At 46.7% G+C, this 24,560-nt stretch overlaps 1 protein-coding gene across 1 annotated transcript in view; it reads right to left on the bottom strand.

The window, feature by feature from the left end:
• Kif13a (kinesin family member 13A) overlaps positions 1-6,307 on the bottom strand; it is a 178,209-nt gene extending 171,902 nt beyond the window's left edge. The window contains 2 exon segments of the mRNA XM_046453375.2: positions 5,834-5,924; positions 6,181-6,307. Of these exon segments, the coding sequence (XP_046309331.1) occupies positions 5,834-5,924; positions 6,181-6,235 (146 nt within the window). The 5' untranslated portion in view covers positions 6,236-6,307.
• Positions 6,308-24,560: the final 18,253 nt, after the last annotated feature.

Raw genomic sequence — 24,560 nt, forward strand, 5'->3', positions numbered from 1 at the left:
GTAAAGACTCTTCCACAGACTCCAAAGAGGAAAAAAACCAGGTGGCATCCAAAGGATTAGAAATTCAAATAATTTCTCAGCAGAATCACTGAAAGATAAGAGATACTGGAACAATATCTTTATAGCAAAATTTGATACCCATTCCAACTATCAATGAGGTAAGTGGGTGGGATGAAGATACGGTCAAGTGTTCAAAAAACTTTCCGCCCCAAGCACGCCATCTCAGGAAGATCCCCAAGAGCAAGTCTACAAAACCAAGAAAGAAGGAAAGGGAGACAAGGAGCAGCAGATTCCACAGGGATGTAAAAGGAACCTGGAGAATGAGGGTGAAGGGGAGCCCGGGGAGAGGCAGCTGCTGCCGGTCCCTAAAGGAGCCGGTCAGAGGGCGGAGGAGAGACTTCCCATCTGACCTCCTGCAGAGCACACCTGCCAGGGGGCAGGTCTTGAGAGCAGCTTTGGTCAAGAGGCCAACAGTTTGCTGAATTCCTAAGTACCCAGAGAAACAGGCAGACTAAAGAAAGAAAAAGAACTGTCCACTCCAGGGAACATAAAAAGTTTCGTAAGACAAGAAGATCATTCAGGGAAGATGACAAGGTCCAACTGAAAACAGTGTTCTGTGTGGTCAATATAAATTACATAAACACCAGATACGGATCCAACCAAAGGTGCCAGACGTTAGAAAGAGAAAGACTCTGGGGCAGGGTAGAAAAATCAAATAAAAATGTAGCACTACCAGTATCTCCTTCAGAAACAGGGAGGGAAATTCCAAACGAATGATCTAAAAATCACCAAAAATGGCTGGTTGCCTCTGGAGAAAAGATATAAAGAGAAGGCGGCTGCTTCTTCTTCTTTTTTACTATAATATTTACAAATTATAGAGCTTTATAAACTTTATAAATTATGACTTTACACTTCACTCTAATTTAAAAAGGAAAAAAAAAATGAGAACACAAAACAAAAACAGAGCCCAAACTCTTACCCACTAAACTTGTGTTTTCAAATTATCCACTTGTGACTCATTTGTGGGTTGTGAAATCACAGGTAAGTCACAACCATCTTTTTGTTTTGTTTTATTTTGGCACGAGGGATTTAACCCAGAGCACTTTACCACTGAGCCACATCCCAACCCTTTTATTTTTGACAGGGCCTTACCACATTGCTGCGGCTGGCCTAGAACTAGTGATCCTCCTGCCTCAGCCTCCCAAGTCACTGGATTACACAGCACAACTATCATGTTTTAAATGAACAGAAAAGAACAGAAAATAAGAAAGACACTGCGTATATTTAAGACTATACTTCCATGAACATTTAAAATACACATACACACATATAGGGTTTATTTCAAAATGTAAAAGGCATTTTGAATCATAGACTATATCAAAATAATTTTCAAACCACTCTATACTGCATTATAATTGCTTTAAAACTTGTTTTTAAAAAAAGATTTCCATGTACATTTATTTTCAAACAAACTGAAGACACTGACAGCTAATAAAAATATCTGATTGTGATACTCCTTGAAATCCCACTAATGACAAACCTGAAGAATGCATATTTCTATATTAGTGAACCCTAAATATCTTTAATAAAGCCAGACAGAAGAGTAATGACACAGAAAACAACTAAAGTCCCTGAAAATGATTTGATGATAACGTGGAATATTATTGTTTCTTAGGTGATTTACGTTTCTAATTTTGTGTGACTTTCACTAATTTTTAAATTTGTGGCCTATCTACAGAGACCCTTGAACAGGAGGAAATATCTTAGAAGACTCTGGAATGGCAAGTGAAGTCAGCCTAGAAATAAAAACACAGAGGTATAAACTAGAAAATATACAAGCAGGTGACCAAGGGTTCGCTTTCTCCCACCAGACCCTTCCTCACAGAGGTTGTAAGGTACACTGCACACCCCGCAGTGTGGAAGAAAATCAGAAGTATAAAACTGATGTTCTTCTACTAAGAGTCCGTATTAGGCCCAATATTTTCTTCTTATTTAGGCTCAATACACACTTTACTTTAGATGCTCACCTTACAATTCACTTACATAAAATAATGACAAATTCCTGTAGAAAGCAAGTTCCATCATGCACTCTTCCTAATAAAGCTTCACTTTCCAAAAGTTATAAGGATCAGATTCTGAGGCTAATGATCTATATTTTACAAAGCAAAACAAAACAAAACCTACCACTATGGAGCTAGGGGCATAGCTTAGTGGTAGCATGCTTGCCTAGCAAGCCCAAGGCCCTGGGTTCAATCCCCAGCATTAGGGGAAAAAAAGAAAAAGATCATCCATAAGAGGTATAAGAAAGGATGAGTAAGTCTTCTATATATGCTAGTATTGAACAGTAACAAAAGTATTTGTTACAATATACATATGTATGTATTCATCTATATACTTGCAAGTTATACTTATTGCATATGTATGTCAATATAGACTATAAAGGCAAGAAAATTCATGAGAAATAGATGGCTTTGGTGATGCTTTTTTTGAAGAGGTAAGATGAGAAGAGTAGAGGAGACAAACAGGAGTGAGTGGAAGACTTTTCACTTTCTATCTCACACACTCGGGCACATAAGGAATTCTCATCCGTCTCCCCCCCACCCACATACCCCCTACCAGCAAATGGCCTTGTTTCCACATCCTAATCCACACCCCACACTCATACTCACATGGTATAATCACCCAGAAGTAATCTGGCAGGCATGCTTTCACTTTTATCCACAAAGGACTTTACCCCACCTTGCACAAGACCAGCACAAATGCCACCTGTCTCTGCAGGCTGCAGAACCTAAGGGGCTTGCCTAGTCTTTCTCCAGTGCTCACATCACTCTGGAGAAAGGTGCTGAGCGCTTGCTCTGTGCCAGGCACTGTGCAGGGATACAGGGCACAAAGGGTACAAGGTACCTGCCTTCAGGAAGCTCGAAGCCTTCAGGGCAGGACAGGAGAGAAAGCAGGCAATGTCCAAATGATAAGGTACATATAATGGCAAAAGTATATGCCCATGTAATTACCACACTGTATTTTAAGTATTTTTTCCTCTTTCTTCCCACAACTCTCAAGTTGAGAACCTCGGGAATAGGCAGCAGACCTGCAGTTATCTCTGGATACTCTGTGCCAAGCATAATATCCATATGAACTCTGTAAATGGCTCCTGAATGGCAAGGCAATAGAATTTTAAGAAACAAACTCCTGTCTCTTACTGTTCAAGTCAACTATTAACCTGGACCTACATCATGTATAACAATCTTAGAATTTCAGCACCAGAACAAACATCTTTACCCTCAGAAGTCCTCTGATCTTCTAGTCCTAACTAAGCAGTCTGGCCTTTGATTCCATAAAGGGGGAACATTAAGAAAGCTAAGCCTATTTCTTTTTCTGGAAGTCAATGCATTCTCACTTTCTCTTGCTAGTAAGACTGAAAACTTTCACCCAGTAACTCTGAATTGCCACTTGTGACTAATGCATTGGTGTTTTCTTGCAACTTTCAGAAAAACAGTAATTCTCAACCTGACACAATTTGGCCAATATTATGTAAGGACCTCTTATACTTTAAAACTTGGATTTCTAGGTATGAGAAATAATAAATATTCTCAGTATACAACTGGTTCACACTTGCCCTACCCGGAGCTCTATCCAAAAACAAATGATAGAAACGAATTGCAAATATAACATGAACCACTATTGCAATTAATCAACCTAGAGCCCAAGGGAGTAATTGTTTCTATTTTTTAAAAGCACTGTTGCTTTAAGGGAAAGCTCCCTGAAGAAACATGAACCAAGCTGCATAGTGAAAATCAAAATGCACTTGGTGTCTTCGTCCATGCAAAGACGGTAATTTTCATCTTCAAGTAGCATCTACAAGTAGTGGGCTGACTCTCCTGCTCGTAAATGGAATGGCCAGGACACAAGCAGAATCCCACCAAAAGGGCCCATCCACCAACACAAAGCATCACGCGTCACAAGGATGAATGAGAGCACCCATATTTCAATGCTAGTCTCACAGCTCCAGACAGGGGCTGTCCCAGTAAGAAAGCCAAAGGAAAAAAATACCAAAATCACCTTTGAAATCTTTACTGAAAAGATCTGATCAGTGACTAATGTGGCAGTCCCCAAAATGATCAACTGATTATTTAGCACAGTCTGAAGTTACAAATTCTATCCACAAAATTAAGCCTGTTTCTCTGCACAAATGACACGGCTTCATTTCATTAAATAGTAACCAACAATAGTGCTCCTTATGGAAAGAGTGACAAGGAGAAGGTGCCACCCCAGCTAGGATAAGATAAGCGGAAAATACAGGAGTCAAAATGTTAGACCTGTTTCCCAGACTGCCTTGAAGAATGTGAGCCACCAAAAAAATATTTTTTCTCTGAAATAATAAAACAATATCCTTTTTCAGGGGGTAGGAAGACTTTAGTGTTGTGTTCACATAATATGTAAATATTTTAACTTAGTTTACTTACTATCACCATGAAACATATTATCTACTCTGCTGTATCTAAAAATACTGTAAAAATATTTCAAATGCATCTAAAAATACAGCCCAAGGATAAATCCATTACTTAAAAGTATTTAACATAACATTTTAAATTTAATCTAGCTATTTAATATCACCATAAGAATCTGCTATGGGTAGCAAAATATTGTCAAATCAGATAAAAAAAATTGCTAGGCTCAACAAAAAAAAGTGAAGAATCCTAATCTTACCTTTTCATAATGTCATTCCCTCAATTTAGCTAAAGGGTGCCTGATACCACATTATTATTGAATAGGAGCAGCTGCCTCCTTTAGCAATAAAGTAACAAACACTACTTCAGAGCCTGTCTTCAATGAAAACCTCTTAAGAGCAAAATCACTACATTGTAGCTCATCAATCAACAGGTGACTTTTAGAAACAAACTCATACTCATTTCCAAGAGGAAATATTTTGGTAGAATCCCGGTTTTTCTTTGATTTTTTTTTTTTACAAGCTACTGAATTGCCATACTGAATGAATTCCAACACATTTCTTCTCCAGGGCTTACCAGAAAAATGCCAAATATTCAAATTATTTTAGGGCATTTTCCCATAGTACTGCATGGAACACAGCAGAATTAATAAGGATCCAACAGTTACCACTTTTCAAATGCAAATATGTTGCGATCTAGGAAATGCAGCCCCCTTTTAAACATCCCTCCAGTGTCTACACAGTTCAGGGCTCTACTTTTGTTTCCTTGAAAATCAAAATTCGCGCATTACATTCAGGCATTATCTCAACTCAACACCAACAAAAAAAAAAAAATAGATTTTAAATGGTCCAGCCTGAGCCTGCATCCTACAAGACTGTTTCTGCTTTAGCCCCCGCCCCCCACCTCCCAATCCCCATCTTACACACAATGTCCCTAAACAATTCTGCCCAAGGAAGCCCAGAAGGAAAGAATCACGGGCGCTGGGTGCCACGGAGGCCGTGGGCTGGTCACTGGCCACTTCAGGCCTCAGTTTTCTTATCCATAAAATGTGGCCACTGAACTAATTATCCTAGGGTTCCACCCGTCCCCCTAGCTCGGAGTGCCTGCCGAGAAGCCCACGGGGACGCAGCTGACCGGTGCTGGCGGTGGCCGGAGCGCCGGCTCTGAGTGACAACGCTCGGGAGGGGAGGGAACCGGCAGCGGCGGGGGTGGGGGAAACAGAGGGAAGAGAGGAACTTGGACTTGAAACCGCTTCCAAAGGCAGCGTGAGACAAACTTGAAGCCGCCCTCTAACAATAGGAAGGCGCACTCCCGTTTTCCTGGCTCAAACTTGCAGGACCCTGCGAGCTGGGTCCTCCCACCCGCCCTCGCGGAACGCGCCTCACCTTTCTCCCTGTTTGGTGTTGGAAGGAGGAGGGTGCAGGACCGTTTGGTTCCCTTCCATCTCCACCACGCACTTGGTGTTCAGTTCCAGTTCTGAAAGCACAGGGCACACCAGCGTCGCCACCTCGCCCCGCGCTGCCTCCCGCCGCCGCGCGGTCCCGGGAGGCGGCCGAGCCGGGGACCGAGCCCCGGGCGCCGGGTGGCCTAGCCGCTGCGGGCGCCGCCTCCGCCCGGGGCCCGGGCCCCGGCCGCGCTCTCACCGCCCGGCCCCGCCGCCCCGCAGTTTCCAAAGTTGCCCCCGCCCTCGGCCCGCCCGGGCAGAAACGGAAACGCGCGGAGAGCTCCTCACCTCGTCGGTTCATGGGCCGGACCCGGACGGCAACTTTTACCTTGGTATCCGACATGTTGGCGGCGCCGCTCGGCCAGAGGCGGCCTCACGCGCCGCGCCGCCGCCGCCGCCGCCGCGCGCCCCCCGAGCGCGGCCGCCGCTCCGCCGAGTGCTCCGCGAGGCAGCGCCGAGGCGCGCGGGCCATCCCGGGGGAGCGCGACGCGGGGCACGGCCGCGGCCGGGGAGGGGCGGGCGCGGGGCGGGGCGCGGCGGCGGGCGGGGAGGAGGCCGCGCCGCGGCCCAGGCGCCGCTCTAGCCGAGCCGGCCCAGCCGAGCGCGCAGCGCCGCGGCCCCTCGCGGCCACCGGGGGCCCGGCCGCGCCGCCATCTTCCGCCCGCGCCACGGCCCGCGCTCCCCGGGGCCGCCTCGGCGCGCGGCGCCCACCGTGGCCGGGCGGCGGGAGTTCGCGCCGCGCGCCTGCTCCTGCGGGGTGGGGCCGCCGCGCCGAGGCCGCCCCGGCGCCTGCGGGGACCCGGGGAGCGCGCCGGGAGCTCGAGTCCCCCTCGGGGACCGCTGTCACCCGCAGAGCCAGAGCCCTGGGCGGAATGCCGGGCGCGGGCACGCCGTGCCAGGTGGGCAGGCCTTGCCCGCGGGATAAATGCGCCCCATCCGAGGGCCCCGGCCCGCCGCCCCCCAGCGCCCCGGCCCGAGCTTGCAGCGGGATTCCAAGGTCCCTGTGGGGAACCGACACTAGAAACGAGTCAGTGCCTCTACCACCAAACAGTGCGTGTTTGTAAATAGTGCACTCGCCCCCTTCCCTTCCCTTGTCGTGCAGGGATGTCAAGTGGGCCGGAGGGTCATTAACTCTTACATAAGAATTTAATAGCAGTGAATTCTGTCATCCTGCCAAACGCAGACCTCGCGCTGCCAGGGCGGAGCTGGGCGAATCGGATTTATTCTGTTTGGTTCAACAAGTGCTCACTATGTGCCAAGTGTTTTGAAACGTACACAAGTCTAACATCCAGAGTTGACATCCAGGGGCTCTTTCGGCTTTGCCTAAAGGTAGAAATCCATTCATTCCTACTTTCATTTAATGGACGTTGTACTGAGGGCCTACTGTGTGCAGAACACAACCACCAATAGTGTTATGGAACCACACTCCAGAGGCCATGCTAAGGTGGAATAAATGGCGGGAGACACATATTATTGTGGACAGTGTGTGGCAGGTAAATCGAGAACGAGAGGGATTCAGTTTACCTCCAACAGGTGCCAAGTTATTAGCCTGACTATGCTTGTCCCACGCATATGGAACCCAGAACCTGGCACATGCTACGCATGTGCTCTACCACTCAGCTACCCCTCCCCCCAACGACCTTGAGCCTGACTCAAGTGTTGCAGTACTTTCTCACCCTCACCTTGTTACAGGGCCACCTGTCACCTCCCCTCTGAAGGTTCTGTTGCATTTTTTTTTCTCCTCCCCATTGGTACTGCTGCAAGCCTACTAGGTCCTTCCGTTCAGCTGTTCAACAATGTTTGGAGCATCCTAGGACGTGACACTCACGATGGAGAGTGAAGACCCCTTGGCTACTGCTGGACAAAAACAGAAAAATTCCTAGCCCCCTGGGGCTAACAATCTGCTACTCTGCCTACTTTCTCACCTTTGGGCTATGGAGACATCTATCAACTGACCTTCTTAGCTTTACTTCCAATAATCTGTCCTATATCCATCCAGCTTCCATATTGATTTTGACATGAGATTAAAATCCTGTCCTTCAATCATGCATGCTCTTCTGGTGTTCAAAAACTTCTCGGGCCTGTCCAATTTAATATTATTTTCCACCATTCCTGAAATTCTTCACTTCACCCAGGACCATTTCACAAACAAGTTGGCAGCCCTATGCTAGGTCATTGCTTGGGCAGTTTCCATCCATTAGGAATTGTCGGGGGTTTAGTTATATTCCCCAAAAGATCCAAATCATAGCTCCCAGTGCTTGTGAATGAGGCCTTATCTTGAAAGTAGAGTCTTTGCAGATCAAGATGTGGTCATACTGGGTTAGGAAAAGCCCTAAATCCAATGACTGGACTCTTTGAGAGAAAGAAGGAGGTCGGCACACACACAAAGTGGAAGGCCATGTGAAGCTATAGGTGGAGATTGATGTGGCTACAAGCCAAGGACTTCTGGGACCTACCAGAAGCTAGGAGGCAAAGAAGGATTCTTACCTAGCACCTTCAGAAGGAACATGGTTCTGCTAACACCTTAAATTTGAATGTCTAGCTCCCAGAACTAGGAGACAACAAATTTCTGTTGTTTTATACCACCCAGTTTGTGGTTTATTATGGCAGTCTAGAGATACTGGGGTTATATGAATTATATGCTGGGGTTATAGGAATTAATCAATTCTCCCTTTTCTAACTCTATCCTCTATCTCTGTCTCTCTTTCTTCTTCTCCTTCATTCTCTGCCAGATTGTGAAAGCCTTGAAGGTCGAAGAACTTGCATCTTTGTCCCAAAGGCAATGGGGATTTAATGAATTTAACTTGGGGCATTTGTTTAGGGTCATGAATTTGGCAACAGTCTGTCTATCCAGAGTGGCCACAGTCACCCAGATGAGAGGTGAGGATGGGGTGAACAAAGCCAGGGCAGGTGCAAACCAGGAGAAGAGACAGGTGCAGCAGGCAGTGGGGTGTGAGCATGGAGGGAACCAAGGGTTGCAGTACCTAGGAAGGGTAATGGCCCATAACCCCCCAGTGGACGAGAACAGGGCTGAGGATGAGATGGGTGTGACTGAGTTGGTGGTTAAGAAGTTCCCACTGGTGTTTTGCAGAGTGGCCCTTCCTTCTGCTTTTCCAACCCTTGTCCTCACCTCTTCTAAGAAGAGCTTACTAAATGTGTTTTCTTCAAAACAGTTCACCTCCTCTTATTGGGATTTATGTATTTTTAGAGTTGGAAGCTTCCTCTGGGGATCTTCCAGACCCCTCTACTACAGTCTCCAAAATGGCCATCTATCTTCTGCTTGAATGTCCAGTGACAATGCTCAGATTTAGAGGATAAATGGTGATAATTGGTGTACACCTGCAATCACAACAACTCCGGAGGCTGAGGCAGGAGGATTGTAGGTTTGAAGCCAGGCCTTAGCAACTTAACAAGGCCCTATGCAATTTCCCAAGCCCCTGTCTCAAAATAAAAAATAAAAAGAGCTGGGGATGTGGCTCAGTTGTTTGAATTTGAACACCCCTGGGTTTGATCGCTGGTACCAAAAAAGAAAATAATAAAACAAAGAGGAGCTGAACACACTGTTGAGTAACTCTAAAATTCTGCACTTAGAGGTCTCCATGAAAAATCAAATTTACCTCCTGCAGGTTTCACCTGCTACACCTTCACACGCCAAATATCATTTCTCTCGTACAGAAAGGCTTTCAAAACATTGCAGATGGTTCTCATGCCTTTCTGTTTGGAATGAATTCCCTCCAAGCTTACACCTCAAAACAACTCTAATCATAGCATCTCTCGCAGTTTCTGTGGGTCAGAAACTTGAGAAGGGCTCACGTGGAGATCCTGGCCCTGGTTCTATCACGCTACGGCATTCGGACGGTAGTTGAAACAGTGGGTGGCAGGAGCCACTGGGGCTGGCCAGGTGTTTCTGTCACTCCAGGTGCCTCAAGGTTCTCTGTATGATCTTTCTGCCCGAATGGGTGCTATAGTTTGGATCTTGAATGTCCCCAAAGGCCCATGTGTTAAAGATCTCATTTCCAGCCCCTGTCTCCACTGGGAGATAGTGGGACCTGTCAGAGACAGTCCCAGTGGGAGGAAGTTGGACATTGGGGGCGTGCCCTTGAAGGGGATCTTTAGACCCTGGGCCCTCCTGCTCCCTCTATTTGATGTTTGGCTGTCAATAGGTGAGCAGCTTTGCTCTACCATGATGTTCTGCCTGGTCAACAGGCTCAAAAACAACAAAGCCCAAAGACCACGTACCGCCACTTCTGAAGTCAAGAGTTAAAATAAACCTTTCCTTCTGTAAGTTGTTTATCTCAGGTGTTTTGTCACCATAATGAAAAGCTGACTCCCAGTCGGCAGTATGGTGGTTGGGTGAGAATTTTCAGGGAGCCAGTAGAAGTTCCCTCACCTTTTATGATCTGATCTCAGAAATCCTACAGTGTTGCTTCTGCCATAGGAAGAAGACCTCATAGATTCAAGGGACGGCCGTAGTCTCCTTATCTCCATGAAGGAAATGTCAGTTATATTTTATGAAGAGCATGTGGGGTGGGAGATACTTGATGCCGTGATTTTTTTAAGAACTTTTTTTTTTTTAGTTGTCAATGGGCCTTTATTTTATTTATTTATATGCGGTGCCGAGAATGGAACCCAGGGTCTCACACACTCCAGGCAAGCAATTTACCACTGAGCCACAACCCAGCCTTGTTGCAGATTTGGGGCAGTACAATCCGCCACATAATGCATTTCTATAACTATCGTAGCATCCTCTGATAGCTTGTTATCGTTACATAAAACTTAGGAATTAGAATCTTGCCTCTGTCGTATGCGTAACCTGAAAGTTATTTAATCAGTTTAGTCTTAAATCAGTTCCTGAGTAACCAAAGGGGAATCTGAACTCTCACCACCCCTGATGTAGAAGACAGCTTTTTGAATACATGCCTGACAAATAATGTCCGACTTCCCAAGTACTTCTGTTCCTTCCTCCCCCACGCTGCATCACTTGTCTGCTCAGGCAGCCCTGTTGGTCTACACAATCCCACCTGACTGGTATAGCTATTCCTGTTGCAAACGGAGCCCATCAGACCCTTCCCTTTGGAAATCTTGGCTTGGGGTTCAGAGGATGGTGATTGAGGTGTGGCCATCAGAATCAGACTATCTGCCATAAATCCTTCCCTTTCTGAGCAAGAAAAATCCATATTAGCTTTTCTAAGTCTCCACTTTCTTATTTTTTTAAAAAAATAGGATGAGGTGATGATAATAGTTAAAGTACTGACTTTGTTCGGCTTTTATGAGGATAAAATGAGTTAATGCCTGCAAAACTCTGACCACAGATTGTGAACAGGGGCTGGTAATCCCTCAAGTTGCCTGGAGGATCATAGAGTCACAAAAAGCTACTCTGAGGGGAGAGAATCATGAGGCATTGTGCAGAGGCATTTAGGGAAAAGAGAACTGTTCTGGTTTCTAACAACCTTCCAGGTTTCCCTTGTAGGCTCTGCCACGGTTGAGCTGCATCCCTGCCCCCAGATCCCTTACGGTGAGTGTAGAAATAAGATGATGTTATGGTCGAGATGTGAGGAGTCCCCCCAGAGCTCATGTGTGAAACCAGACAAGAAAGTTCAGAGGTGAAATGATTGGATCCTGAGAGCTTTAACCTAGTCAGCGTATAAATCCACTTGAATGGATTAACTGGGTGTGATGGTAGGCAGATAGGGTGTGGCTGGAGGAGGTGAGTCACTGGGGATGTGCCTTTAGGGTTTACATTTTGTCCCTGGTGAGTGGAGCTCTCTGTTTCCTGGTGGCCCTGTCCTGAGCTCGTCGTCCCTCATGATGTCCTACCTCACCGTGGGCCCAGAGCCATGGACTCAGCCATCTATGGACTAAGACCTCTGATACCATGAACCCCTAATAAGTTTCTCCTCCTCTACATTGTTCTTGTCGGTTCTTTTGGTCGCAGTAACAAAAATGAAATGAAACAAGATAAAATACAACTAAGTAAAACACACACACAAAAGAGACTGAGAAGAGTAGAAGACGCTCGAGGAATAGATGAATAATAGTTGTTGTGTTTTGTCACCAGGGAGAATGTTGATGAATTCCACCAAACAGTGCTGTCATTGCTCACCATCCTGTAAGTTCCTCTAGGAAGGAGGATATTTAGAACCGGATGCAAACATGACAAACAGGAGTAATGAAAGGTAGAGGAATGCAGGACGCAGAGACCCGGCTCTGGGTCACACTCCCAGGTTCAGACTCAGCTCTTGTTCAAGACAAGGATCCCACCTCTGCCTCCACTTCCTCATCTCTGAAACAGTGATCACCAAGGCTCTTGCCTGGCTGTGTCAACAACACAGACCAGCATCTGGCAGACAGCAAGGATTAAGTAAACATCACCTGGTGTCATCGTCCTTGTGGTTGACAGCGTCATCATCATCTCTATCGCTATTGTCATGGCTGATCCAGGACTCGCTCCGTGAGCTTAGATCACTGGCAGAGGATGTGACACTTCCACCTTCTTTAAGTGACATGCCCAAGGCATGTCAAGTGGGAGACAAAGAGCAGCCTTGAAAACGACCCCCAGGAGGGCAACCTCCATCAACATCCCAGGAGACCCTCAGAAGAGCAGATCACCCCCTGGAGCCACAAATGTACCTCCTGTCCCTCTACAGCTGGCTTTTTAGGCCAGTTTGCTAAGGAGACTAGGGTCACCCCAGGGCACTTCTCTTGAAAGAAGGTCCCAGAAGACTGGAGGGAACCCCAACCTCAGACATTTGCAAGCAGGAATTCAAGTGGTCATCCATCCAAGAGAGAGTCGTAGATCTTAAGTGGAACAGGAATTCTAACTGGACAGACCTCTTATGAGAATCTGGAGCTTTTGAATTCACCCATGCTTGGTCCTCCCCTCCCCCAACCATCCCTGTTTATTTAATCGAATTAACCAGCAAAAGTGGCTGATAAAAGGACGCAAGGTTTTTCTCTAGCAAAGAAAGGTTCTAGGAGATGGACAGACAGTGGCCCATCCTGTGGGCAGGGCACAACAAGCAGCTCTTTGAGATGGAGGCGTATGTGTAGGGCTAAAGTCCCACTGCAGAGTTGGCCTCACCTGAAGAGTGACTCTTATGGTTTGGATGTGAGGTGTCCCCCTAAAGCTCAGGTATGAGACAATGCTGGAAGATTTAGAAGAGAAATGATTGGGTTATGAGAGTCTTAACCCAGTCAGTGATTTCACCCCCTGATGGGGTTAACCGAGTGGTAACTGAAGGTGGGCAGGGTGTGGCTGGGGGAGGTGGGACCCTAGGATGTGCCTTTGGGGTATATATTTTGTACCTTGAGAGTGGAGTCTCTTTCTGCCTCCTGATCATCATGTGAGCTGCTTTTCTCCGCCACATTCTTCCTCATGATGTTCTCCCTCCCCTCGAACCCTAAGGAATGGAGCCAGTGTCTATGAACCTCTGAAACTGTGAGCCTTCAAACAAACTTGTCTCCCTCTACAATTGTTCTGGTCAGATCTTTTAATAACAGCAGCGACTGGGTAAGCTATGATAGGGCTTCCCTCCCAGCACAAACTGACCCGGACACTCTTCTCAACAGACCCACAGTCCCCAAAGCCCATCTAACCAACCAACACAGCTGTGTGTGCTCATCACTGGGACAGCCCTGAGCTTTGCACTTTAAGCATATGCTTCCTTATCAAGAAGAGCTGGTTAAATGACTTGACTTTAGAAATTAGAATCGAGGTAGGTTCTAAAGAACTGGCAGACAACTGATAACAAGCATCCCAGGCACCCTGGAGCCATTCGATTTCTATTTCAGTCAGAAGTAGGCTGCCAGGCAAACCTAAAAACTTACCAGTGTTGTAAGTCTGCGAAGAATCAAAGAGTAATCCCAGAGCCGCAGATACTTAAGTAAGAGGCTTTCTATAAATCTAGCTTAACAACTCTATCAGTCAGTATAGGATAAGCTACCCCATGGTAACCAACAGTCGGGGAACCCCGTGGCTTACAGAAGCAAAGCTCTGGGCCTCACCTACAGGATTTGTCCATCACAGCCGGTCTGTGGCTCTGCTCATCATTTTCATTCAGAGTCTCAGGATGACAAAACAGCCCTTAGCTGGGACAATGCTAGTTTTGTAGCAGAAGTTAAGAAGAGGTGGCAAATCACAATGGCTCTTTAAGTTTGGCTCAGAAATGGCACCTGACACTTCTTAATTTTCATTGGACAAGGCAAGTCACATGGTCAAGCCAACCATCACTGGAGCAGAGACGAATAAATCTCCCCGGGAGTGGGGCTCCAAACCATCTATCACAATAATATTAATTTTTCAAATAGTTAACAGTAGAGAATATTCATTAAACCTTGACTACTTACCATCCTATTATTTAATTCTCACAAGAATCCTATAGGGTAAACACTGTTATTACCATCTTTCATTATAATGATCAGTAAAAAATGAGGAAAGAAGATAAATAAATTTTCCAAGGTCACATACCTGGGAACTGATGACCTTGGCATTTGTGTGAAGGTCTTTGAAAACCACAGATCTCTCTTCTACACTGGAACTGCTTCAGATGTGTTGTCCAGAATAAAACTAGCAGGGCCATCGCTCAGTGGTAGAGTACTTGCTAGTACGTGTGAGGCCCCTGTTCCATCCTCAGCACTGAAAACAAAACAAAACCCCTCAAAATAATGGGGGCGACCTATATGATCGGGACATGCCTGTGAGTGGTTTTTCTGAGGGTGATACTGAATTTTCCCGGCTCATCTATATTTTCTGGCACCAAAAAATGTGATAAGCCATATAAATAAAAGTACGTTAGTATCGTGGTTAACAGTTTAGTGTGATATGTACTGTCCCCAAAATAGCTGCAAAACACCGTGAGAGGTAGAAGACAAGGCAGATCCTTTGACAGCAGCTTCCTCCGGACAAAGGAGGTAGTATTTACCAATGCCACTGGATTCACAGGGTGTCACGGAAAGCTGACTTTGATGTCAGACCCAGTGTGGTTTGTTTCCCACCTCTGAAGCTGCCCTGCTATATCTGCCTTGGACATTCAATTCTTGGGTCTCCAGTGTATAAAATGGATATGACCATTTGTGTTTTGTGGGATCGTGATGAGGATTAAATAAAATATATCCATAAAACACCTGGTTTGGTGACTGGTCCATAATGGAAATTGAACAACTGGCAGTCTTTACTGTTGCTGCTGTCCCTGCTGTCGCGGAGAGGACAGCACCCACACAGGAGCAGGTGTGGAAGGCAGTTCATGGGGAGCAACCTGCGGGGACCGAGCCCCGAGGCAGGAAGCAGGGAGATACTGCATCACGCCCTGAATCCTGGGAAGCTTGGCCCCAGGATAATTCAGACACTGAAAACCATTTGGGAATGGACTGTCCAGCCTGGAAGTGAGGAGGACAAGGAGGGGAAGCAGAGCAGGAACCAGGGTGAGGAGGAGAAGGCTCGGGACACATTCCTTGGGCATCTCCGTCCACACCAGAGGTCAGTAGATCTCTCTTGCCTGGCCTTCTGAGCAGGACCAGCAGTTGACCAGAACAGGGTCTGCAACTGTCACAACACCCAGACGCAGAAACCAGCCTGGTAAGCACAGAGATGTAGCAGGACGGACCACCCTTTGCTGCTGAGAGAGGAATCCCCCGAGTCTCCCCTCAGGCTGGTTTAGTGGGTCTGAGCTGGGCTGATCCTGAAACAGCCCAGGCCTGGAGTGGCAGTTAGGGACAGATTGACTAGACCCCCCCCCCCCACCACCAGTCGCACTAGCTGTAGCCCACCCCTGAGAGGACAGAGGGATTGTCCTGGTCATAGCACAATCTTTCGTTCTTGAACATGGTGGGCTCATGGAATGCTTTGGAACTAGCTGAAAACAATCCAAAGTGAGAAGAGGGAAGGAGACCCAAACCAACCAGAGGCCTTTACCTGAGGAATTCATCCAGACAGGAAGCTGGCAGGTTGGAAACTGGGGAACTCAGCCACCGGTGCCTAAGGAGCAGGGGACACAGCCTACATGAACTTCCACAGAGATCTCTGACAGAGAGTGGGGAAGCACCCTCTACCCATCTCCTAGTGTGAGGGTGCTCAAGGAGTCTAGGGAGGAGCAGGTGCATGCCATCTGCAGCCAGCAGGGCACACGCTCACTGCTGTGTGAGCCAGTTGGTGGGAAGCAGTGATTCCCACCCCGAGGGAGACTTCACACTGGAAGGGACACTGCGGCTGGAGAAGGCTGAGGTAGTTTGCAGTCAGGGAAAGCGAATGCCCTAGCCTGGCATCATTCTGGAGCCAGAGACAGGTGACGACGTTGGAAGAGCATAGGTCTCAGGAAGGGCTGCTGACGGGGTCCGGAAGGTGGGAAATCTAGGTCACTGTCTGGTTTCCTTTAGCCCTGTGGTCTTTGATCCCATCTCCCCCGTCCCATTTAGACGTCTCCCTCTAGATGAGTTTCTTCATCTTCCACGTACACATGAGGAAACAGCCACCTTGAACCTCTGAGTGTGTAGTCTTCTTGTTTCACTTCCCAATAATCGTCAACCAGACAGGACAGGGAGAGCAGTCATCCCTCCTAGACCCTTGGGGGATTGGTTTCAGGACCCCATGAAGATACTACAATCCACGGATGCACAAGTCCCTTATGTAGTATTTGTATGGAGCCTACGCACATCCTGTTGTATGCTATAAATCATTTTAGATTATTTTTAATACCTAATACAACGTAAATTCTATGTGAGTCATTGTTATACTATATTATTTAGGGAGCAATAGCAAGAAAAAGAAAACATTGGTATGTATCTAATACAGAAGCAATTAAGAATATTTCAATTCACGGTTGATTGGATCCATGGGTGCAGAACCCATGGATATGAAAGCTGGCTGCAATATCTTGTCTTTTAAGTGAATTCAGGTTCAAAGTCAGCATGTGTGTGGGTGGAGGAGTAGAAAAGGGCTTAGTGGGAAGACGCAGAGACAGAGGAGCCAAAAGTGTTGGCAGACCAAAGAAAAGGCCAATCTGCTGGATCCGAGAGATGACAGCACTAGAGAAAGGGGCTGTTCAGCAGAGTGGAGGAGAAGAGGGCAGAGGAGGATGGGGGAGGGTCACGGAGGAGGGAGGGAAGTTAGGGATGGACTTGGGCTTTTTCGGTCCTGTGTGTGTGACAGCTGGTAGTCCGCTTCCCCAGGTTCACCATGCCTGCTTTGTGGCTGTGCCACATTCAGAAAGGATAACTTTTTTCCTCCGGTAGAAAAACAGATACTGACAGCATCTGCACATGACCTTCAAGCATGGGATCATTCAGTCAGACTCCTGCCCCTAGGATCCCATCTGGTATTTCCCTTCCAGATGGGAACCATGTCAATTCAGCCACAGGAAGTGGCCAAAGGAGGAAGGAGGAGCTCTGGGACAGGTGTGAGGGGACCAAGGCTGGACTGCCACTGCACGTCCTCTGCATGCTTTCCCTGTGTGGGTGGCAGGAGCACGGTCAATGACACATAGAGGACTGGTCTGGAAATCGTGGGGCAGGGGATGAAGGTTCTCTTGACCTGTCTTGTCACCTATGGGTCATATATAAAATATCCTGTCCCCAGAAGTTCTAGCACCTTAACTCATAGAAATGGAAGGAAGGGAGGGACAAATGGCCCCAGGGAAAGTCCAGGCTGGAAAAGCCTGTCTTTGGTGCTGCCCTCATCTGCACTTTTCCAAAGCCCCTTTGGACAGCAACGCCCTTGTCCCCTTTCTTCAGAGCCTCTGGTCTGATTCTCTGCTCATGGGTAGCCCATGCCATGAAACCCACATGAGGCTCGGGTATCAGGTCCTGGGAGGACCTGCAACACCTTCAGCCCTTGTCCATGGCTTCTCCTTCCCTCTTATTCCTCAGGGGCAACCATTTTTCGCCTACGTGCCTGCTTTCTGCATGACCTTGGACAAATTAGATCTTCTCTATGTCTCAGTTTCCTCACCTACAAAATGTCACTAAAAACAAGACTACTTCATAGGGTCATTGTGAGATGAGATGAGATAACTCCCTAGTTGGGGTTCTCTAGAGAACAGAGCCAATAGAATAAAAGATTTATTATAAGGAAATGGCTCATTATAATCCTGTAGGGTTTAAAATGTTCAGTGACCTTGCCTGTAATCCAATTCCTTGGGGGTCTGGGGCAGGAGGAGCTCGAGTTTGAGACTGGCCTGGCGACTTGACTCACATCTATCTCAAAAAAATAAAATAAAATAAAATAAAAAAGGGCTGGGGATGCAACTTAGTAGTAGAGTGCCCTGGGATCCATTCCTAGTGTGGAAACAAACAAACAAACAACAACAAAACTTCTGATCTTCCATACGCTTCTAGAGGCCTGAGAAGCTGCTGATGTGATTAGGATCCAAATCTGAAGGGTATAAATCTCAGTGTGAGATCAGGGAAAGGCTGATGTTGAGTCTGAGTACGTAGAAAGAGCAAATTCTACCTTTCTCTGCCTTTTTACTCTATTCAGATCCACAATGGATTGGATGGTCCACCCTGGATCCTACACTGAGGAGGACATTTTGCTTTATCTACCAAATAAAATCTTGATCTCATCTAGAATCACCCTCTCAGGCATCCCCAGAAATGTTTAAGTGTTTGTACTTGGTACTATCGCCATGTAAAACATGGCTAACATTGTGCTTTCACATAGTAAGTTTAAACTAAAAGTTATCTATCATGATCACAGGGCAGTGTAACCCATTGATCTAATTGTTTGCCATACTTGACTGTGAGCTCCTTGAGAAATTAGAATGTGATAACAGCTCAACAGGAAAAACAAACAAACAAACAAATAACCCTATTGAGAAAACTCAGAGGACCCAAATAGGCATGGCTCAAAAGAGGACAAATGGCCACAGATATATGAAATGAGCTCACCATCACTACTTGTACAGCCATTATGGAAAACAATATGGAAGTTCCTCAAAAAATTAAAAACAGCAGTGCCGTATGACCCAGCAGTCCCACTTTGGGGTTTAGATCCAAAGGAAAAGAAATCAGTATGTTGAAATATCTGCACTCCTGTGCAGCCCTGAGCTAAGGTGTGGGCACAACTGAGTGTCAGTTGACAGAAGAATGGGTAAAGAGTGATCTACGCACACAAGGGAATGCTTCCATTCAGCCCCAAAGAAGGAAACACTGCCATCTGTGCCATGGATGAAACTGGAGGGCATTATGCTAAGTGAAACAAGCCAGACAAAGAGCGACAAATGCCCTATTATATGTGGAATCTAAAAAAAGTTGAGCTCTAGAAACAGAGAGTTGAATGGTGGATACCAGAGGCTGGGGGTGGGGGAGGTAGAGAGATTTTGGCCCAAGACTACAAACATTCTCTTGTAAGTTCTGAGGACCTGATGTAGACCACGGAGTTAATATAGCCACGCAGGGGCTGGGGTTGTGGCTCAGTGGTAGAGCGCTCGCCTGGCACGTGGGAGGCCCTGGGTTTGATCCTCAGCACCACATAAAAATACATAAAATTTAAAAAGGTATCGTGTCCAACTACAAATAAAAAAAAAAAGTTTAAAAATATTGCCACACAGTTTACTTGGAATTTGCTAAGCGAATAGCACGTAAGTGTCCTCACCGCCCTGCTCCAGCCTCCCAAAGACACATATCTATATGTGGTGAAGGAGGTATTAATTAACTCAACTGTGATTACCATGACATAATGTATGCATTGATCCAATCATCACATTGTACACCTCAAATTTTTATTACTCTTCAATACAGCTGGAGGAGAAGAGATTCCAGTGCATGAGATCCTCACCCAAAGAAGAAGCTCTGGGGAAGGTACTTTTTTTGGTGGGTACTGGCGATTGAACTCAGTGCCACTCCACCACTGAGCCCCATCTCCAGCCCTATTTTGTACTTTATCTAGAGACAGGGTCTCACTGAGTTGCTTAGCGCCTCACTTTTGCTGAGGCTGGCTTTGAATTCACCATCCACCAGTCTCAGCCTCCTGAACTGCTGGGATTACAGGTGTGCACCACCGCGCCCAGCCAGGTACTTGTTCTACTGTTGGAGAGGGTAGAGAACTTGCTCGGCCCACCTGAGTGTCCCAGCTCCTGTCATGGGTACTGGCAAGTAGTTCCTTCTCATGGAGTGTCCACTGGATGATTTAATTGAATAGTCAGGTCTCTGTTCTTTTCAAAGTACCCAGAAGGAAAGCGTATGCACCTCCTCTTGTGATATTTTCAATTTTCCCCCACTCAGAGCCTGTCACACATTCTTGTGAAGGTTGCCAACATTGGAAGTCTTTGTGCATCATCTAGTGCTGGGGTCTTTATGCTGGAGCGGATCTTAGATATCACTGAATCCAAACACTTTGCTTAGGACAAATAAACGGGGACTTGAGATATTAGATCACAGAGCTCAGGTCACTTAGCCACTTAGTAACAAAGCCAGGAGATAGGCTTGTTCTCGTAGCTGTAAGTCATTTGCGATTAAGTATGGAGGTAAAATGGGTGGATTTAGTGGGAAATATCGGTTGATTACAAACTGAGTATGAATGAAGATAAGCCAGACTGCCCTGTTCTCATGGCACTGAAGGTGATCCAAAAAAAGTCCCCTACCAGCTGGGCACGGTGACCCATGCCTGTAACCCCAGCTACTAGAGAGGATGAGGCAGGAGAATTACAAGTTTGAGGCCAACCTGGGCAACTTAACGAGACCCTGTCTCAATCAATCAATCAATCAATCAATAAAAAGGTCTGTGGATGTAGTTCAGGGGTAGAGGGTGCCTAGGTTCAATTCCCAATACTGAGAAAAACAAAAAGCAGAGCCCCCCAAGTGCTGCCTTAAGGCAGGTGCTTTGAATGAGGGTGTCCCAGTCAATCCTCCCCCTCCTTAGCAGCACCCAGGATGTTAACCCCTGCAGACGCCACAAGGATTTCATTAAAACTCCTTTCCTTAGAGGTCGCAGGCCTGGAGACTCAAAGCAGCCTTACTGACCTCAGCTCGAGACATTCTGCCTCAGCCTCCCCATCGGGCCCTCTGTCCACCCTTCCTTACTTGACGCTCTGAAGACTTTTCCAACCCGTGTTCCTCCCTCTGAATTACAGATCACAGAAGGTGGTTTGAGGGACTCTGTTCTTGTTTCTCCCAACGTTGACAGACACAAAGCTCCACTCTGAATGAACTTACAGGCGGGAAGTTCATTCATTGCATATGATGGATGCCGTGGGTCATTAGGACCTGTTTGTTCTCTGATGCAGCTGGTGGAGAAAGGCTCTAGCGGATTGTCCCTGCAATTCCCATTGGCCAGCCTCCAGGGTGTCCTTGCTCCACGCCCCTGGAGATGCGAGTTTCCACCACTCACCCCCCCCCACCATGGTTTGAACAGTTTTCCCTAAAGCGCTGAAACTTAATCCTCCTATCCACAAGCTTCTGGTTTTGGAGGTGGAGGTTTGGGGGAGTCATTAGGATCCTGTGAGGTCATGAGGGTGGGATCCTCATGATGGCAGTGGTGGCTTTGTAAGAAGAGGAAGAGCGGCGGAGTTCACCTGTTTGCTCTGCTGTATGAGGATACAGCACCCAGGCCCTCACCAGATGTCCCACTGTGTTCCTGGGCTTCAGCCTCAAAAACCAAGAGCCAAACAAGTCTCTGTAAGCCAAGTGGAGCATCAGAAAACCCAAGAGGAACTCTCCCTGCCCCTACTCCTGCCTCCTCCAGCCTCACTGAGCGTGTTCGGTCTGCTCATGCCCAGCTCAGTGAGGACTGAGTCAAAGGCGGCTGAAGCTTAAACACTGTTTCCTTTTTCTTGGCAGAGAGAAGACCCCTTTCCTTCACCCTGCTCCTTTGAACTAGGATTCCTCACCCCCCGGACCTTGTTATACACTCTGCACATCTTTGCCTGCATGGGCTGCATTGTCTCCTACGTGGTCTCGGAGATGAAAGGAAAACGTAACTTGCCAAATCTTTCTCCAGGGAAGGTGCCTTTGGTGCACCAGGAGGAGTTCAGGCTTCCACACGAGGCGCCTGCTGACGGATGGTGGGTTCCCTTGCTCGCTGGGGCTGCTTTCCAGGTAGTGCTGCAGGTACAGCTTTGTAATTCTAGAAAGTGTTGCGAAAGCTCTCGCCAAAAGTCCAAGATGAGTGCAGGAAATACGACTGTTCCCTTCTGCACAAGGGCATCTCATGTTGGTGTGGAGGGAGCCAGGCTTAGTAGAGGCAGCCGGCAGGCGCGTGTCCAAAAATAGTCTGCAAGGCAGCATGTGAGGCTCCCCAGAAACTCCCTGGTTGTGTGAATGGCTTCTCAGATGGAGCCAGAGTTCAAGCCCCTATTGACCTTAAAAAGCTATAGCTATATAAGTATATTTATTGCCTCCGCCATCTATGGAATCGTTGTTGTAAAAAGTCAAATACCTTCATATATTTGAAGGAAAGAGAGAGGAGTGATAATAAATTTTCCTGCAGGAGTTTTTAATACAAAACTTAATCAAATGTATTGTGTAGAGTGTTGGACTGATGAGAAGCAGGTATCTGGGGGTCAAACAGAGAAATTAAATACGGCTGAGGATTAGATGATGATTAAGAAAGTACTTAACTTTTTGAGGTGTGATATAGTATTTTCGTGGTATAATTAAATGTCATTTGGAGGAAGATTAAAAGCAAATAATGACGTCTTCGATTTGCTTTATGCTGCAAATTGCAATAAATGATGCAAAAGAGTGGCCCAGGCTCAATAATGTAAGTGCCTGTTACTTGGGGGTTTATTTCTCTTGATTTATAAATGTTTAAAAGTATTTCATAATAAAGTGTTCTAAAAATAAATACAAATACATTTTATAAGAGATATTTTAATACTACAAATAGGTAATTACTCACAAAAGAAAAAAACACAGTTTTGTAAACAAAATCATGCACAATGAGCCTGAAATAGGTTGTTTGTAAGCCCGTGAAGTAGGTCATTTGTAAGCCCAGTGAGAAGCGAATTAAGTTTTTAAGTGACTGTTGTCAATAATTCACGATCAGACACAAGTTGGTATTTAACACATGAGCGTGACCTTGATACAGAAGTTTCAAATATCATAAAACACAATTCACTTATATAAAGCCCAAAGTGTGCTTTTAGATGAAAAGAAAGTTCTTAGATAAGAACGAAGTCGGCATTTGTTTCTTAGTATTTCTTTGATAAGGTGAGTTCGATTTATGTTTTTTAGTGAATATTCCCTAAAGTGTAGGAGGTGCAGAATCTCCGCAAACCGGGAGCATGGGAGTTGCATTGGTGCCTAACACAGTAACATAAGATCCCATATGGAGCTGCGTTATCACAGTCATAGTGTCTCTCTGGTCGGAAGAGGAAGAATGCTTCCTCAGGACCAGTTCCACACTGCCAGCGAGCACTCCACGTAGATTAACCTACAGGGCAGCCAGAGTTTAGCCTCAGCCCTGCTGGAGCAGGGGAGCATCTACAGTGTTTTCTAGAAACCTCGAGGACCTCTGTGAAGGACGCCTGTGTGGGGTGGAGCTGAAGAGCCCCTAGGGCCAAGCCCCTTCTAAGGAGAAAGAGACCAGACACACTTAGACATTGGAAGACAGTGAGGATTCTGAACAGAACGGAGTGTGTTTGGATCTGACTCTTCGACAGAGATTCCAAAGACGAAACAATGGCCCCTGAAATTAGGATAACTAGAGGGGAGTTTGGGGACCTTTGATAAAGGGGTGTTTAAGGGGAATCACAGAGACAGTCGGAACAGGGAGGTATTGACATACTGTGTTTATACCCGTATACGCTCACAGATAGGTAGACCATTGATTGACTGATTGTTTGAGAGCTGCCGCAGGGACCCGACATTTCATAGCTGTGGGAGTGATGAAGGAGTCTCTCTGTGGCTGTGGTCTCCCTGTGTGGTGCCTTGAAGTCCAGGGAGCGAGCAGATGGGTGGATGTGGATGTGGCAAGAGCCAGCGCTGGTCACTGGTAAGAGCCAACACCCTTGTGAGGACAACTGAAACTCACGTCAGCAGACTCTGTCTGGGGACCTTTGATAAAGGGGTACTTCTGGGTGGGCACCCTGCCGAAACCAAGGCTGTTTGTCTCAGGGCTAAACACATATATCTGGCCCAGGCCGAAGAAGCTGGAGACAGAGCAGTGGCTGGCCGCTGCGTCCTGACCGGGCGGTGAGCTAGCACACTGGCTGCCATGTGTGTGACTTAGAAAAAAGTGGCCTGGTTCCTTTCCACTGACAAATTCTCACGAGGAACACAGGGAGAAGGGAACTCTGGGACATGGACCCTGGCTGACTGGACCCATCAAGCATATCCGCAGTCCTGTTCTTGACTATGGTCTAGGTGGCAGACACCCAGAAACTCCCAGATGGACTGCACACCGCTTCCAGAGTCCCCAGGGATCTCTCTCGTGTCCACCTCTCCTTGGGCCAAGCACACCACTCTGAGGTGTGGCCATGGGGTGTCTGTTTTCAGAGGTATACCTGGAGTTTGGACAAGCAGGCAAGCCCACAGAGGTGTCCCTGTCTGTGTGTACGATACTCACAACACAGGACAGGTAGGAGATTCATTTTCTGAATTTATGTAATTCACAATGCAAAAGGAAAGAATGATGCTGAAAAGTATAGATCCGTAAAAATGCCTGTTTCTCATGGCCCCTTTCAGAAATATTACAAGTTTGTACATTTATATCCCCTCTTTAAATAAAAGCACCATGG

The sequence above is a fragment of the Marmota monax genome, unplaced genomic scaffold, assembly GCF_021218885.2.
Source record: "Marmota monax isolate L192 unplaced genomic scaffold, Marmota_monax_Labrador192_F-V1.1 WCK01_AAM20220418_F8-fsc00029, whole genome shotgun sequence".
In the NCBI taxonomy this organism is placed as follows: domain Eukaryota; kingdom Metazoa; phylum Chordata; class Mammalia; order Rodentia; family Sciuridae; genus Marmota; species Marmota monax.